General features: G+C 38.4%; 1 protein-coding gene across 11 annotated transcripts in view; it reads left to right on the top strand.

Annotated features, from left to right (window-relative positions):
- TRIM2 (tripartite motif containing 2) overlaps positions 1–18,460 on the top strand; it is a 191,314-nt gene that overhangs the window by 160,396 nt on the left and 12,458 nt on the right. For 10 of the 11 annotated variants that reach the window (XM_036998842.2, XM_036998836.2, XM_017654530.3 and 7 more), the window contains 4 exons: positions 9,981–10,084; positions 10,340–10,507; positions 16,014–16,194; positions 17,268–17,338. In XM_036998842.2, coding sequence (XP_036854737.2) covers positions 9,981–10,084; positions 10,340–10,507; positions 16,014–16,194; positions 17,268–17,338 — 524 coding nt within the window. The remainder of the gene's footprint in view (positions 1–9,980; positions 10,085–10,339; positions 10,508–16,013; positions 16,195–17,267; positions 17,339–18,460) is intronic. The other variant, XM_017654528.3, reaches the window with a different exon arrangement.

The raw sequence follows: 18,460 nt of genomic DNA, 5'->3' as shown, positions 1-18,460 counted from the left end.
GGGTTCTGTAATTTCGCTGCTGTTTTGTTCCTTCAGTTTTTCCTTTGTTCTTATACTCCTCAGATGAGTGAAATCATTTGGTATTTCTCTTTCTCCGCTTGGCTTATTTCACTGAGCATAATACTCTCCAGCTCCATCCATGTTGCTGCAAATGGTAGGATTTTCCCTCTTCTTATGGCTGAGTAGTATTCCATTGTGTATATGTACCACATCCTTATCCATTCATCTACCGATGGACATTTAAGGTGCTTCCAATTCTTGGCTATTGTAAATAGTGTTGCGATAAACATAGGGGTGCATCTGTCTTTCTCAAACTTGATTGCTGCATTCTTAGGGTAAATTCCTAGGAGTGGAATTCCTGGGTCAAATGGTAGGTCTGTTTTGAGCATTTTGATGAACCTCCATACTGCTTTCTACAATGGCTGAACTAATTTACATTCCCACCAGCAGTGTTGGAGGGTTCCCCTTTCTCCACAGCCTCACCAACATTTGTTGTTGTTTGTCTTTTGGATGGCAGCCATCCTTACTGGTGTGAGGTGATACCTCATTGTAGTTTTAATTTGCATTTCTCTGATAATTAGCGATGTAGAGCATCTTTTCATGTCTCTGTTGGCCATCTGTATTTCTTTTTTAGAGAACTGTCTGTTCAGTTCCTCTGCCCATTTTTTAATTGGGTTATTTGTTTTTTGTTGGTTGAGGCGTGTGAGCTCCTCATATATTCTGGACATCAAGCCTTTATCGGATCTGTCATTTTCAAATATATTCTCCCATACTGTAGGATTCCTTTTTGTTCTATTGATGGTTTCTTTTGCTGTACAGAAGCTTTTCAGCTTAATATAGTCCCACTTGTTCATTTTTGCTGTTGTTTTCCTTGCCCGGGGAGATATGTTCAAGAAGGGGTTACTCATGTTTATGTCTAAGAGGTTTTTGCCTATGTTTTTTTCCAAGAGTTTAATGGTTTCATGACTTACATTCAGGTCTTTGATCCATTTTGAGTTTACCTTTGTATATGGGGTTAGACAATGGTCCAGTTTCATTCTCCTACATGTAGCTGTCCAGTTTTGCCAGCACCATCTGTTGAAGAGACTGTCATTTTGCCATTGTATGTCCATGTCTCCTTTATCAAATATTAATTGACCATTTATGTTTGCGTTAATTTCTGGAGTCTCTAATCTGTTCCACTGGTCTGTGGCTCTGTTCTTGTGCCAGTACCAAATTGTCTTGATTACTATGGCTTTGTAGTAGAGCTTGAAGTTGGGGAGTGAGACCCCCCCTACTTTATTCTTCTTTTTCAGGATTGCTTTGGCTATTCGGGGTCTTTGGTGTTCCCATATGAGTTTTTGAATTATTTGCTCCAGTTCATTGAAGGATGTTACTGGTAATTTGATAAGGATTGCATCAAATCTGTATGTTGCTTTGGGCAGGATGGCCATTTTGACGATATTAATTCTTCCTAGCCATGAGCATGGGATGAGTTTCCATTTGTTAGTGTCCTCTTTAATTTCTCTTAAGAGTAACTTGTAGTTTTCAGGGTATAGGTCTTTCACTTCCTTGGTTAGGTTTATGCTTAGGTATTTTATTCTTTTTGATGCAATTGTGAATGGAATGGTTTTCCTGATTTCTCTTTCTATTGGTTCATTGTTTGTGTATAGGAAAGCTACAGATTTCTGTGTGTTAATTTTGTATCCTGCAACTTTGCTGTATTCCGATATCAGTTCTAGTAGTTTTGGAGTGGAGTCTTTAAGGTTTTTTATGTACAATATCATGTCATCTGCAAATAGTGACAGTTCAACTTCTTCTTTACCAATCTGGATTCCTTGTATTTCTTTGTTTTGTCTGATTGCCATGGCTAGGACCTCCAGTACTATGTTAAATAACAGTGGGGAGAGTGGGCATCCCTGTCTAGTTCCCAATCTCAGCGGAAATGCTTTCAGCTTCTGGCTGTTCAGTATAATGTTGGCTGTGGGTTTATCATATATGGCCTTTATTATGTTGAGGTACTTGCCCTCTATTCCCATTTTGCTGAGAGTTTTTATCATAAATGGATGTTCAATTTTGTCAAATGCTTTTTCAGCATCTATGGAGATGATCATGTGGTTTTTGTCTTTCTTTTTGTTGATGGTGGATGATGTTGATGGATTTTCGAATGTTGTACCATCCTTGCATCCCTGGGATGAATCGCATTTGGTCATGGTGTATGATCCTTTTGATACACTGTTAAATTCTGTTTGCTAATATTTTATTGAGTATTTTTGCATCTAATTCATCAGGGATATTGGTCTGTAATTTTCTTTTTTGGTGGGGTCTTTGCCTGGTTTTGGTATTAGGGTGATGTTGGCTTCATAGAATGAGTTTGGGATTATTCCCTCCTCTTCTATTTTTTGGAACACTTTAAGGAGAATGGGTATTATGTCTTCTCTGTGTGTCTGATAAAATTCTGAGGTAAATCCGTCCGGCCTCGGGGTTTTATTCTTGGGTAGTTTTTTGATTACCGTTTCAATTTCTTTGCTCATAATTGGTTTGTTTAACTTCTGTATTTCTTCCTTGGTCAGTCTTGGGAGGTTGTATTTTTCTAGGAAGTTGTCCATTTTTTCTAGGTTTTCCAGCTTGTTGGCATATAGGTTTTCATAGTAGTCATTTTAATAATTGTTTGTATTTCTGTGGAGTCTGTCATGATTATTCCGTTCTCATTTCTGATTCTGTTGATTTGTGTTGATTCTCTTTTTCTCTTAATAAGTTTGGCTAGAGGCTTATCTATTTTGTTTATTTTCTCAAAGAACCAGCTCTTGGTTTTGTTGATTTTTGTTATTGTTTTATTCTTCTCAATTTTGTTTATTTCTCTCTGATCTTTATTATGTCCCTCCTTCTGCTGACTTTAGGCCTCATTTGTTCTTCTTTTTCCAGTTTCTATAATTGTGATGTTAGACTGTTCATTTGGGATTGTTCTTCCGTCTTCAAGTGTGCCTTGATCTCTATATACTTTCCTCTTAAGACTGCTTTTGTTGCGTCCCACAGAAGTTGGGGCTTTCTGTTGTTGTTGTCATTTGTTTCTATATATTCCTTGATCTCTATTTTGATTTGTTCATTGATCCATTGATTATTTAGAAGCATGTTGTTAAGCCTCCATGTGTTTGTGAGCCTTTTTGTTTTCTTTGTAGAATTTATTTCTAGTTTTATACCTTTGTGGTCTGAAAAATTGGTTGGTAGAAATTCAGTATTTTGGAATTTACTGAGGCTCTTTTTGTGAGCTAGTATGTGGTCTATTCTGGAGAATGTTCCATGTGCACTTGAGAAGAATGTGTATGCTGTTGCTTTTGGATGTAGAGTTCTATAGATGTCTGTTAGGTCCATCTGTTCTAGTGTGTTGTTCAGTGCCTGTGTGTCCTTACTTATTTTCTGCTCGGTGGATCTATCCTTTGGGGTGAGTGGTGTGTTGAAGTCTCCTAAAATGAATGCATTGCAGTCTATTTCCCTCTTTAGTTCTGTTAGTATTTGTTTCACATATGCTCCCTTGACTTTTAGTCTGTGCCTGTCTTTGGGCTTGAGCTGAGTTTCTTGTAAGCGGCATATAGATGGGTCTTGCTTTTTTATCCATTCTATTACTCTGTCTTTTGATTGGTGCATTAAGTCCATTTACATTTAGGGTGACTATTGAGAGATATGTACTTATTGCCATTGCAGGCTTTAGATTCGTGGTTACCAAAGGTTCAAGGTTAGCTTCTTTAGTATCTTACTGCCTAACTTAGCTCGCTTATTGAGCTGTTATATACACTGTCTTGAGATTCTTTTCTTCTCTCCCTTCTTATTCCTCCTCCTCCATTCTTCATATGTTGTGTGTTTTGTTCTGTGCTCTTTTTAGGAGTGCTCCCATCTAGAGCAGTCCCTGTAAGATGCCCTGTAGAGGTGGTTTGTGGGAAGCAAATTCCCTCAGCTTTTTCTTGTCTGGAAATTGTTTAATCCCGCCATCATATTTAAATGATAGTCATGCTGGATACAGTATCCTTGGTTCAAGTCCCTTCTGTTTCATTGCATTAAATATATCATGCCCTTCTCTTTTGGCCTGTAGGGTTTCTGTCGAGAAGTCTGATGTTAGCCTGATGGGTTTTCCTTTATAGGTGACCTTTTTCTCCCTAGCTGCCTTTAAAACTCTTTCTTTGTCCTTGATCCTTGCCATTTTAATTACTATGTGTCTTGGTGTTGTCCTCCTTGGATCTTTTTTGTTGAGGGTTCTGTGTATTTCCGTGGTCTGTTCAATTATTTCCTCCCCCAGTTTGGGGAAGTTTTCAGCAATTATTTCTTCAAAGAGACTTTCTATCCCTTTTCCTCTCTCTCCTTCTTCTGGTATCCCTATAATACGGATATTGTTCCTTTTGGATTGGTCACATAGTTCTCTTAGTATTGTTTCGTTCCTGGAGATCCTTTTATCTCTCTCCATGTCAGCTTCTATACCTTCCTGTTCTCTGATTTCTATTCCTTCAATGGCCTCTTGCATCTTATCCATTCTGCTTATAAATCCTTCCAGGGTTTGTTTCACTTCTGTGATCTCCTTCCTGACATCTGTGATCTCCCTCTGGACTTCATCCCATTGCTCTTGCATTTTTCTCTGCATCTCCGTCAGCGTGTTCATGATTTTTATTTTGAATTCTTTTTCAGGAAGACTGGTTAGGTCTGTCTCCTTCTCAGGTGTTGTCTCTGTGATCTTTGTCTGCCTGTAGTTTTGCCTTTTCATGGTGATAGAGATAGTTTGCAGAGCTGGTACGAGTGACAGCTGTAAGAGTTTTCCTTCTTGTTGGTTTGTGGCCTTCCTCTCCTGGGAGAATAGCGACCTCCAGTGGCTTGTGCTTGGCAGCTTTGCGCAGACTGGGCTTCTGCTTCCTGCCTGGTTGCTGTGGAGTTTATCTCTGCTGTTGCTGTGGGTATGGCCTGGCTGGGGCTGCTCCTCCAAAATGGTGGAGCCCCATTGGAGGGGGAGCGGCCGGGAGACTATTTATCTCCGTAAGGGGCCTCTGTGCTCCCTGCTGCCCCGGGGGGGTTAGAGTGCCCAGAGATCCCCAGATTCCCTGCCTCTGGTCTAAGTGTCCTGTCCTGCCCCTTTAAGACTTCCAAAAAGCACTCTCCAAACCAAAACAACAACAGCAACAACAAAAGAAAAAAAAATTTAAATAAATAATTTTTTAAAAAAAAGGAAAAACATGTAATTTTCTTTGTCCTCAGGCGCCGGTCTCAGGCACCCGTTCACCGGTCTTGCTGCCCTGTTTCCCTAGTATTGGGGTCCCTGTCCCTTTAAGGCTTCCAAAAAGCACTTGCCAAAGAAAAAAAAAAAAGCCGCTCCCATTTCTTTGTTCTCCGGTATCAGACTCAGGCACCTGCTCAGCAGTCCTGCCGCCCTGTTTCCCTAGTATCCAGGTCCCCACGCATGCACTGTGTCTGCGCTCTGGTGCGGATGGCTGAGTCTGGGTGTTCAGCAGTCCTGGGCTCCCTCCTGCTACCTGCTGACTCCTCTCCTCCCTCTGTGGGCTAGGGGGAGGGACGCTCGGGTCCTGCCAGGGTGGGGCTTGTATCTTACCCTCTTCGTGAGGCGCTGGGTTCTCGTAGGTGTGGATGTGGTCTGGATGTTGTCCTGTGTCCTCTGGTCTCTATTTTAGGAAGAGTTGTCTTTTTTATATTTTCATAGATAAATGTGGTTTTGGGAGGAGATTTCTGCTGCTCTACTCACGCTGCCATCTTGGCTCCTTTTCCGAGATATGATATTTTATGCCCCGCTGCTCTCCCTAACCCTTGCAGCCACTACCTTCCCTCCCTAAAATCTCTGTGGAAAGAGATTGTGCTAATATGGCATCTGAGATCATTGCAGGAACCTTGCCCTCACCCCTTGAGAATCTCATCCTTGGGAACTCTATTGCTTTTCAAGTGGAAAATGATGCCACTAATAATTCCTGCAGGCCAGGCACTGTGCTGTGTTACAGGGGCGATGGGAAACAGGAGAGATGTTGCCCTGCCCTCAGTGAGCTCACAGGTTATTGAGAAAGATACTTACATGGTTAAAATACCATGTGATAAGAAAGACAGTTACACAGTTAAAATACCATGTGATAATAAAGACACACAGTTAAAATACCATGTGATAAGGGATGCAGTTTCCTAAAGAATTTTATGGAAAAAGCACGATCCTTATGCACCCAAAGGGTAATTATCCTCATCTCAGAAACCTGCTATTCTTGAGTCTAATTAGGAAGAAGCAATGTGTATATTAGAAAAAATATTATGTACAAGATCAGGAGAACCAGGTTTTATTCCTTTCTTTGTCTCTTTACTACCTTTGTGATGTGTCTAGCTTCAGTTTCTCCTCTATAAAATCTAACGAGAGTATTTATCCTGCTTACCCATACAGTTGTTACAGAGAATGCATGAGAGAATGTATATGAAAGTGCTGTAAACATTAATGAACGTTTCATTTTCCCATGATGTACTGTGGGTTGTAATCTACTTGGTTATTAATAATTCATGCAGACACTCCCTCATTCAGCAGACATTTGTTAAACACCTGCTTGGTTGAAGATCTGGTGTTAGACTCTGTATCTGGCTCAGTTTTGTCCTTATGCATCAGCCCACTTGAAGTATCTGGATTTATTTAGCATTGATTTTCATGTTAGGCTGCAGTGGGGGTGGGAGGACGTTTGTAGTTATTGATCCCCTGTTTCAGTCCAGACGTTTACCTTAGTCCTGTTATCTTCCTGAAGGCATGGGTGGACAAAGCCAGGAAAAGCAGGGATGAGAAACTCTTGGCTTAAAAATTCATTTCATGCTTCATAGGCTAATTTGACAGGAAAAACATGTTTCATTATCTTATGGAATTGTTGCTGAATTGTTTATAATTACATTAAAAACCCATGTTACTCATTTTACTAGCCAAAATATAACCATCAAATGAGATCATATACATCAAAGTAGTCAGGAAGACATTTTATAAATAGTATGTATGTTTGTATTGCATTTATATTCGTTATGAAAGAACTAGTTTTAGTTACATTAGATATTAGATATTGGAATACTTCAGAAAGTGGGAGAATGTTTTCTATAGACTAAATAGAATTTGCTAAAAATGTTGATGAGTGAAGCATGATCCCAAATTATTTCTAACTTCAGGGCTTTCTATTTATTTTGATCTCCAGATACTTTATAACTACCTGGATAGCAAGCATTTCAAGAATATGCTGTAGTTCTGCATCATTATTCACCATCAAGATTTTTCTAGTTTTACTGCTCATAGAAACAGCATTAGCTGTCCCTCAAGAATACACTGGTAATTTCCTTTAATCTCAGAAATAACACTACAATTCCTGTGTGTGTAAAAACTCAAGAGTTTTTTTTTTAAATGATGCTCGATAATCTCTGACAAAAGATGCTCATGAGAATCGGGATGTTACCTGTCACACCAATCCCAGCTATTTGAAAACAGAGCCCAAAAAACATTTTTTAAAACAAACATTATAAAATTAAAACGACAGTGCATCTTCCATCTAGCTCTTTCAAAAATACACTAACAATCTTTGTACTGCAGATATTCCTCCAACCCTGTGATTTTATTGCTGTGGGGCAAAGCTGTAGTTTGCTGGAGTTAACTTGGGACCAAGACTAAGAGCTGGGCCAGCACCCAGCCCTGGGGTCTCCCAGAGGTTGTGGAACCCCTTTCTGGCAGTGCGCTCTTGTGCAGCATCGTGCCGTTGCTCTCAGGACCCAGAATTGGCAGGCACCGAGCACCTCACATCCATTTCAAACAGGGCATAGCATGATCTTTCTTGTTCGGAATGTTGATGTGGATTCCAACTAAATGTCTTCCCAAGTTTAAAAATTATATCCCCACATACAATTATTTCCTATTTCTACTGCCACTCAAAAATGTGTGTGTATTTCTGCAATGAAAAAAACGTTGGTATTTTTTGCTCATGTAATTTCCCTCCATCAACATCACCTCTGTATTTTCATAAATCCTTTTGGCCGAGTAATCCCTTAGCTTCTCCTAAAGCACGACCCTCCCCAATTTTCCTCCTTTCAACCATCAACTGCTGCTGCCTGCACAGCCTTGTCAGAGTGGAATAGGCTTTGTCCTTTGCAGGACAGACAAAAGGTTAAGTAAAAGAGGGCAGCAGGCTGGGACCAGGAGAGCAAACCTATGTTCGTCTACCCTGTTCAGGTGTCCCTCCCCATTTTCAGTATTTCTTTCCCAAACCTGTGTGCCCTCTAAGCTTCGGGAGCCCTTCCAGTTCTACACAAAGAAAGACCTGCAGCAGGCCCGGTTGCTTCACAGAGTCACTTCTTTTGTTTATGTTCCCATCCCAGTTGTAGGGCTCTTGCTGTTTTACTAGGTTACTTGACTTGGTCCTCCTCCATTCCTCATCTTGCTAACTTGCTAGCTCATCTTGCTAGCTATCAAAAGTTTTTGCTAATTAAATTTTACTCTTGGGGAACCCTAGCCTTGCCCCCACTATCTTTTAAAAAATTTTTATGAACTGAGCATTTCTTTTAGTTTTGCTCTACCTGTTACCCAGCTGTTATTCAGACACCAGAGGGAATGATTGAAAGAGAATACCATGTTGGCACATTGCTCCTTCAAGGGCCAGCCCCCCATGTGCCCCACCAACAAATACCCACCCATTTTTAGAAAGCATAAGATGGTACATATGTAGTGATTCTACACAGATCAAGTATAAAAGATCATCTCCGATACATCTCAAATGAAATAAAACAGAACTGTTTCCTCCAAGACACAGAAGATGTTCTTGTGAGATTCTGGATGTCAAATTTTTCTTTCACATTAGATGAGATATAGAGGTGGTGAGTAAACTTGATAGAACTCAGGATTTCAATAAAACAACTGCCCTGTGGATGTGGTGAGAACCAGGTAATCTAAGGTGGTTCTGCCTACGATTCTGTTGGTGTTAGTCTGAGTTTAATTCAGTCACCAATTTTAGTTTTTTAGTTCCTAAACCTGAAAATATGTTTCAGAAGAGTCTAACTATTCCTTAGCAGTGCTTAAATGTGTGTTAGACATTAGCTACCATCAGCATGCTTTTTCTGCTCTTTCCTAAGGCACTGCATTGAGGTCTTAAAACCAAAATATCAAATTGCTTTTTTGAATATGAATGAAATTATAAAACTGAGGCTTAGCTTTCTCTCTCTATGAAAATTTAAACTTCCTTCCTGATCATTACTGATCAAAGTTTATTCTGTTCCCATCCATTACTATTCATACATTAATTGATAAGCTGTAAACACTTATTTTGAAACAAAAACGGGTATCTGTGAACCCGTAGACACCTTGGCATTTTCCCCCTCCTGCTTCATCTCTCCTGTAACAAAGTCTAGTACAGATGAGAATATCACTTGACTTAATTCATTTTCTTTTGCCTTTCTTATTTGCTTAATCTAGAGAGCACTCTGTTGGGATATCTTTTACATTATCAGGAAGAAGATACAACTTATGAGATACTGAGTCTCTGAAAATAATGCATAAGTAAATGCAGCATGTGAAAATCAGCCTGCTAGTTTTATAGCATCCGTGGCTTTATGGTTTATTAAATGTACTGAAAACCAATATTCTTCTAAGAAGCTTCTTCGAGTCAGGTTTCTTCTAAGAGCTGCTGAATGAATGGGTGGGATTTTGGCAAGCTCTAAAATAAGGCCCTCTCCTTGTGCATATCCTCAATTGCAGTATTTGTTTTTATTATTGTGTCTTTGTGGAGGCTAAATATATCTTAATTGGCATTTTCCTAAAAAAATTAATTTTGCAAAGACTTTATTGGTCTGCAAGAGAAGTTTAGTAGCATATGGATTAGGGTGGGTTTCCTTTTTCTAAGTATAATCTAAAAACAGTGCATTCTCAGTTTGCCTGTGGAAACCTGAATAATTCTTCTGTTTCAACTGGGGACTGTATTTTTCTGTCACGTAAGTTCTGTGTTTTTTTTATCATATATTTTTAGGTACCAAAGGAAGAAATAAAGGAGAATTTACAAATCTTCAAGGGGTAGCTGCTTCTACAAGTGGAAAGATACTGATTGCAGACAGTAACAACCAGTGTGTGCAGGTATGGCCCCTGACTGTATTCTTTTAACCATTTGCATTGATAAAATAGGAGGCACAGTTGCCTATCTTCCTACTTACGATTAAAGATACATGGTACAAGGAAGGAAAGGAGAGCTTACTGTGTGTGTAGAGACTTTTCTTCACACAGAATTGGCATGTTCTGACCTGTAGTACATGTGACAAATGTTTCTCTCCTGTTTCTTCCTCACTAACTTATGTGCTAGTTCACATCTCAATGAATGCATTTGTTTTACAGATATTTTCCAATGATGGTCAGTTCAAAAGTCGTTTTGGCATCCGAGGACGCTCTCCTGGGCAGCTGCAGCGGCCCACAGGAGTAGCTGTGCATCCCAGTGGGGACATAATCATTGCAGACTATGATAATAAGTGGGTTAGCATTTTCTCTTCAGATGGGAAGTTCAAGGTAAGATTAGCTACCATTTGACCACTAAACAGTGGAAAGAATAGGGAAGCCAAGATAAAATTGTCTTTTTCTTTTTTGAGGTCCAATAAGCTATTCAGTATTTTTTCACATGCAGACGTCTTGACCTTGTTACATCTAAGGTTTATGAAGTGAGAGTAGCAATGATACTGTCATAAGTAGATTCATATCTCCTAAATATGGCTTCATTTTATAAAGCAGGATGCTCACTGCTTTGTTTTTTTTTATACTATCAGATTTATCTCAATTCAATGAAAAATAACAACCTTTAGGAAAGAGTTATTAAGAGGTAATTTATATTTCCCAAATGAACCTGTAGGTTGTCATTTATGAAGTGCCTTCTGTTTTCTCAGGCCTGTGATAAATGATATGGGAGAAACAAGTTGTAAGACATAGTCCCTACCTTTTAATAAACGTCAGAAAACAAGTCACGTCAGCCTTTAATTAGTCATAAATTGTTCAGTACAACCTGAAAACCTAATGTGAAGTATGTAATGCAGGAATTGGAGGGAAAAGAAAATAGGGCTGACTTCATGGGGAAAAGGTGAGCTGAGCTGTACTTTGAGGGGTCCCCTCATCCTACACACTTGCTGCCACACCCAGCCTCATCTTCCATTTCCTCAGCAGATGGTGGAAGAGTAGAGAGCTCTCTGCTAAGGTATCATCAAAGAATATTACCATCCAGCCCATTTTCCACATTTTTTCACGAGATTTGAGACACTTTGTTCAAAAGGAGATGTTTTTGAGGGCCATGTGCACTTTGTCTTCAGTATCCCCATCTAAGCTGCTAGAGGCTTATCTTTCAGGTGAAAACATGAAGTTTAACTCATATCAAGTCTTCGGAATCCCAACTCTGTGGTTTATTAACTGTTTGAGCTTCAGCAAATTATATAACTTCCTTGAGCCTTGATAGTCTTATAGTTCAAATTTGGATTGTAAAACTCTATCTCATAGGATTTGGGTAAGGATTAAATGAGATTTTTATGGCTGGATTTTATATGTGCCTCATATGAGATAAGCATCTGAGAAAAGTTGTTTTCCAATGCTTCTAGTAATCCTGTCCAAAAATTAAAGTCTGTTTGATCAGCTGTGAGTTGGATCTTAATGACCCCATGCCAGCACCTGGTGGTCATCACTTTCTTGACTAAATGTTCAGAGATGATGCTTTTCATAATCCATTCTGGGATCCTGAAGATTACACGAAGTTCACTTATTAGTCTCTTATTGGACAAATTTATATTTTCCTTTTTCGTGTTACTGGATCACTACAGTCATCTCATCATTTGTATTAAAATGAGTTATTTAAATAATTGGTAACCCTCAGAATGTAGCTTTTGTTTTGGGGAGGGGGTCAGCATCTTTTCAATTCAGGAGAATAAAAAGCTGTCATTTTTAATTCCACCATATTGCACACAATTCTTCAACTGCCCTTAATTTTTTTGTTCCATTAAAGATTCAATATGATGGCCAGGTACACAGATAAGTCTTTTGCCTTCTATGTGTCTAATGTCCTCCCCTTCTGTTGTGTTTTCCTAATTGTATTTGTAGAAAGACCTACCCAAATATGACAACATTAACATGAATAGAATGAAAGCTATCAGTGAACTCTTGCAAATATCCAGCTAGTTTGGAGACAACCCAGTTCTTCTGTTACATACTCTAGTGAAACCATGAACTATTTTTTTAAATTCAAAAACCAATATTAAAATAGGTATGGAAACAGGAGGCTTATATTTAATATATTGAAATATTTTATATCTAATATACTAAAACATATTGAACCAGATGTTTTATATATAAGAGAGAAGGGTTTCCTGGATTAAGCATTTTTCATTCAGTGGTTCAATGCTGTGTATGTAATAGACACTCTTCCTGGAAGAACTGGATTCTTAGAGTTGGAGTGCTATTGGTAATAATTGGAATAAATACTGAGAAACGCTCATACCCTCTGTAGGATTGTAGGAATGGGTATAGTAGGGTTTCAACATACCCTTTTTTTTCCCAGTAGGTATTGATCAAAACCCAAAGGGTAAAAGGATAGCAAGTGAACACACTTCAGTCCTGTAACAGGAGCTCATGCAAGTGTGATACCCATGACATACACTGAAACATACTTCACTTTCTTCTTCAGTGGGATTTAAGCAGATCCTCAGAAAGGCATACCTTTAACACAAATGTGGATTCTTTGTATTTATTCCTAATAGTTCTAGGGATATAACATCTTATCTCCTTTTATTTCTTTTATTCACCAACTTCTTAGCTCTAATTTTTATTCCTCTCTTCCTCTAATTTTTTGCTTTCCATCTTTTCTCCAGACTTATATCTTCTGGCCCATCCAGGAACTTTTTGTGACCCCAGAACAGATACAGAGACCCATGTCCACCATATTCTAAAATATGTCATCTTGTCCCTCTTCAATTTACGGACTTACTTGTTGAGTTAAATAGTTTCATTTAATGTTCCAATGCCAGGGTCTAAAATTATCTTTGTTTACTATTCTGTTAAAGATGACATACACATTGTCAGGCTAAGTACAGTAATTCTTATTTCACTTGGGATGATCTAGTGCCCCTAAACGGGGAACGACAAAGGGCTGTGGAATGAAAAGAGGTTTCAGTTTCAACATGGGAGTTTTTTCTTCTAGACCTGCACTGGTTCTCATGACGTGGCAGTAATCCTTTATTTTCTGTTTTTATTCTGCATAGTTATCATCCACTTGATATTATATGGCTGAGTCATTCTAAGTAACAGCTAGTGATAGTAATAATATTCTTGTTTTCATAATTAGAGTGTCCTCTCCTCCTTTTGATCTCTGCTGACATATCTTTCATTCAGACATGAAAGAAGAAAACAATTTCTGTGTTGACATATCTTTCATTCAGACATGAAAGAAGGAAACAATTTCTGTGTAAGCCATTATGCTATCGTCTCTTTGATTCTTGGGCTAGATTGGAGAATCAGATTTACATTTATTCTACAGATTCCCTTGCAGGAATGCCATTATTTCCTTCCTAAGTAAATGGGTCTCTTTGTACTAAAGAGATCAAATCTGAATTAAAGTCATTTATAAACTCAAAAAAATCAAAGATCAAACAAAGTCTGAACCCCCCCTGTGGGAAAGTCCCCATCTGTCTCTCCATATTCTCTTTCTCTACAAACCTTCATGCCTCTGTTGGGAAAGAAAATAAAAACCTGTTGGTCTGATACAATATGAGCTGAATGGGGTGGGAGAAGGAGATTGTCTGTGCCCCAAACACTGTGGTTGGCCCTGTGATCCTTCAGAATCTCCATGACCCAGGAGGTAAAAACTATAGCTGCCACTTTACAGATGAGAAAACTGAGGTTCAAACTTGTGAAAGAAAAGAGTTTATTTTGCTCAGAAATTTTGATCCTGGGTGACTGGATGAACTGCTATGGCAATGAAGGAGGTATATTTGGTTTGGCACTGGTTGAGTTTAGGGTGATAACTTGTAAAACAGGCCAGGTCTAAAGATATGGATTTGAGAATCTTACACATAGAGGTGAAAGTTGATGTCATAGCATTAATGAAATCTTAGAAAAAGTGTATTGTGTGCTGGCCAATGCAGTAGCCACGAGCCACATGTGAATGCTGAGTTCTTAAAATGGGACTGGTGTGACTTGAGATGTGCTACATAGTGGGTTTCAAGGACTTAGTAAAAAAAAAAAAAAGTAAAATATTTCACTAATAATTTCAATAATTTTTAATGAGTTTCGTATTGATTACATGTTGAAATGAAAACTTCTGGCTATATTGGGTGAAGTAAAATATATGATAAAAATAATTTTTCCTGTTATTTTTTGATGTTGCTTACTAGAATATTTTTAACTCTCTATATAGCTCATGTTATATTTCAATCAGACAGCACTGATATGTATAAAGAAAATAGGACTAAACAAAACCTATGGGGATGTAACTTTGTTGGAGTTAAAATTTTTAATTTAAAAAGTAATACATGCAAATAGATTTTTTAAATAAGCCTATAGATGAGTATAAAATGGACAGTAAGAATTTGTCCTACCACCACTAATATCACTGGTTTCTTACTTTCTTTTCCAGAAATGTGTATACATAACTAAACACGTTTAACTCAGGTGGGCTTAGACTGTACTCATTGTTATGTACATCGCTTTGTTCAGTCATCTGAAAGCACATTCATAAAAATACACGGAGATCTGCTTTGCTGACGTCGTGAGCTTGGGTGCCTGAAAGAGCCTCTCCCTTACCAGGCGCTGTCCAGCTGCTGCCTCCCCTTGGTGCTCCTTCTCCTTCCTGGTCTACAGTGACCTGTCTCCTCGAGTTATTGTTCCATGTGGCTTCTGAGGTAGCCCCGCTGAATTCTCCCAAATCTACTGAACGTCAGGCACTTAAAAAATAACACAGTGGACATGTTTGTACACGGCAGTGTGGCTGAGGTGTCCTCAAGGGTAGAGGCTGGGTTAATCATCTTTGTCTACCAAGTGCCAGGAACACAATGTCAAGCACACAGTGGGTGCTCCATCAGTGTTTGTAGAATTACTAAGTACTAAATAAATAGATGCATGAGTATAGTACTTCTTTACAGGTACTCTAGAAAACGGAGCAATAAAATTAAAGGTATGACATGCATCTTGTGGGAAATGGGCATTTATGTATATATAAATAGTCTACTCAGAAAAATGAGTAAGATTTAAAATCCATGTAGTATATGTTTGATAGACATCTAATGCTTGTCTCCCATTTTAAAATACTGAAAACTGGAACAATTTAAACATCATGTTTACTCTAAATAATGCCAGGCTTTTAAAATCAGTATATACTCAAAAAATATTTGTTGAGTACCTATTAGGCACCAAGTACATTAGGCTCTGAACACAGTGCTGTATAAAACAGACATGACTTCTGCCCATGTGGAATTTAATTCTAATAAAGATCAAGGGTGATGCCTGGTAATTTCGATATTAAGTCTGGTATATAATAATGACAGTGGTAGCTTCTTTTATTTAATGGCTATTTAATATGTGCTAAATGCTACACTAAATACTTTACTTAGATTATTTTACCTAGTACATATTCTAAAAATACCCTTGGAAGTTATTGGAGTCATTCTTTTTTAATATATAAGGAATCTGAAGGTTAAGGAAATTATACCTATCTGTGCTAGTGTGGCCAAAGTGAGTGACAGGCACAGGACAGTTCCTACTCCTAATCCAGTGATTTTCCACATTGCCCCTTTACAAGGAACCTGTGACCCCAGTTAAGGGGATTCTAGAACACTCTTGGTTATGACCCCTTTAAAAAGTAAGGATTTTATATAAATATCAGTAGCAGATAATGGATGTGACAAGACAGTTCTCCAAGACAGGTTATTGTGACATACGAGTAACTGTGCACCCGTTTGAATATTTAAGTAAAAGTTTACTAAAACAAATGTCTGTTTTCATGTTCTATAGTGTTTTAAACTTCATTTTCTGTACTTGTTTCTAACAGACAAAAATTGGATCAGGAAAGTTGATGGGGCCCAAAGGAGTTTCTGTGGACCGCAATGGACACATCATTGTGGTGGATAACAAGGCGTGCTGCGTGTTTATCTTCCAGCCAAATGGGAAAATAGTCACCAGGTTTGGTAGCCGAGGAAACGGGGACAGGCAGTTTGCAGGTACACTCGATGGTAATATGTAAACCCCCTTTTTTATACTTCTTCGGCTCACATTTGCATGATGTTGGAGCATGTGGAAGACATCCTCATCCCCATTGCTGGCTTTGGGAGAGATACTGGGGATGAAATCTAAGCGAAAGCATGTTTATTAGATGCTTCTCAGTTAACGTCACCTGCAGTAAGTTGAACTGCAATCCATGTGTGCTTTTTATTGGTGGCAGTTTACATTCAGAAGTCTAATCTTTGAATATTAATATGAAATAAAATAATGAATTTTAAATATTTTTAAATACAAATTTTTGAGGAACAGTAACTCCTGTTCCCATTTACCTGGGGTTATGTTTCAAGAGCTTCTGAATGAGAATTCTTCTCACCTTCCCTGGTGATAATAGGAGAGCTAGAGTTTAGAATATTGGCTGCATACAGGAAGAGCAGTCTTTCTTACTTCTCTTTTTGGTGTACCACTTTGCAATCACATGCTTACTTATTTTTTCACATCTGCAAGAAGAGGCTGAAAACAGTTTATTACATTTTCTTCTTGAAAGAATGCTTTTGGAATTTAACATGAATTTGCATAATCTTTGAGCTTTGTCTCCAGTTCTGCCAGGTTCTGAATGTCACCCAAAATGATAAAGTGTGGGTTTCTGCTCTACTGTCAAAACATACTACCTTTTGGAGTCTTTTTCCCAGTGCTTAGATCGTTACCATGTCTCTCCTCAGTGGGAGCTGTGGGCCCTAAAATGACTAACACGTACTCAGGGAAGCTGGCAGGTGTGACTTTCAGATGGTGGTGTGGAGAATGAATTCTGATGCTTCTATTCTGTTGCTCATTCCACTTTATTAGGGCTGCTGGAACTCTTAGCTTGATCTGGAAGAAGCTGGAGTAGACAGTTAAAAGTGTAGAATGATGCAGAATCCATGTTATCTGGAGCCGGAGGTCTGGCTGATTGATCTCTCAAGGACTAACTCTATGAGTCTTTGTTCTCTCTTAAGGAACTTGACTTAATATATTAGGTTTGGTAACTGCTCTGCTGTTGTAATAATTTTTGTTACAGTCATCACATTTTTTTCCATTTTTATTGCAGGTCCCCACTTTGCAGCTGTAAATAGCAATAATGAGATCATTGTTACAGATTTCCATAATCATTCTGTCAAGGTACTATAAATACATCAATTGTTATTACCTTTGAACTGTTTTTATTGAGAAATCGGTCTGGGAGAAAACATAATACTCACATGTACACACTAGACCTAAAGGAATTGACCTAAAAGAGTAGATTTTGCTTCTTCTTAAAGATGGAGGTTTTAATTTGGGCATACAGACTTTGGACAATCAAAATATTGAACAAAATATGGTGCCAGTAAATTTCTGAATTTGAAACTGGTGTAAATGGAGATGATTTGAAAATTAAATATGAAAAAGCAGTTGCTTGAACTTAGGCAGAACTTTCCAAAAACTTAATATTTTGTAACTAGTCAGTAAATTAAAACAAGACCACTCTTTCAGTTAGCATCAAAGGCCTTTCAAACAAAAGTAGCTATTAGAACTCTGCTGCAATGACAGATTATGGGAGAGAAATAGCTCTAGGATATGTTCATACAGGTTACTGCACACTTCTTAGAATGCTTCACACACCTGGTTTTCCTTAGAAAACAACACCCACCCACCTCCCCCAGATAGTAGAGTACATCTTTCTTACTACGTATTAGCAGAAGAAAGACTTGACCTTTATTAGGAGCAAATCAGGAAGTAATAAAGTGGTTCAAAACATATTTGTCGCTTACTGAAATGAGAGAATGTTTAGTGACATTCTAGACCAAGCTTCTTGAGCTGTGACACGGTTCCACTGAAAGGCAGTCATGGGCAGGGCACTGACAAACATTTGTATTTTAAGTTATGTGTTTACTTGTACAGTTACCCTCTATTTACATCAAGTGATACTGGTTTGCACTTATTACAAGTGATGTAAAGTTTTCCTTGTAAATAAATTCATTTAAATTTTTTAACATGAGGCCTTTTAAAGGAAGGATAGTATGGAAATAGCATAGGTGATATGCCAGTGACTAAAGTTTGCACTTAGAGATAACCATTGAGCGACCAAAGCCCCAAACAGTTTGTCAGTGTTGATGGCTGGACTAACTACATAACAATGGGATTTTACCCCCGAAAGTACTGTCTCTTCTGTGTCCTTCACTGCTTCATTTCTCCAGCTCATCCTGGAGGAGATCTTTAGCATGAGTCAATGGAAAGGCCTTGAGTCTTTTTGGCAGGGGCCAA

This window comes from Manis javanica, chromosome 3 (assembly GCF_040802235.1).
Source record: "Manis javanica isolate MJ-LG chromosome 3, MJ_LKY, whole genome shotgun sequence".
NCBI lineage: Eukaryota > Metazoa > Chordata > Mammalia > Pholidota > Manidae > Manis > Manis javanica.
The sequence above is the reverse complement of the archived record's forward strand: the minus strand, read 5'-3'. Positions and strand labels throughout refer to the sequence as shown.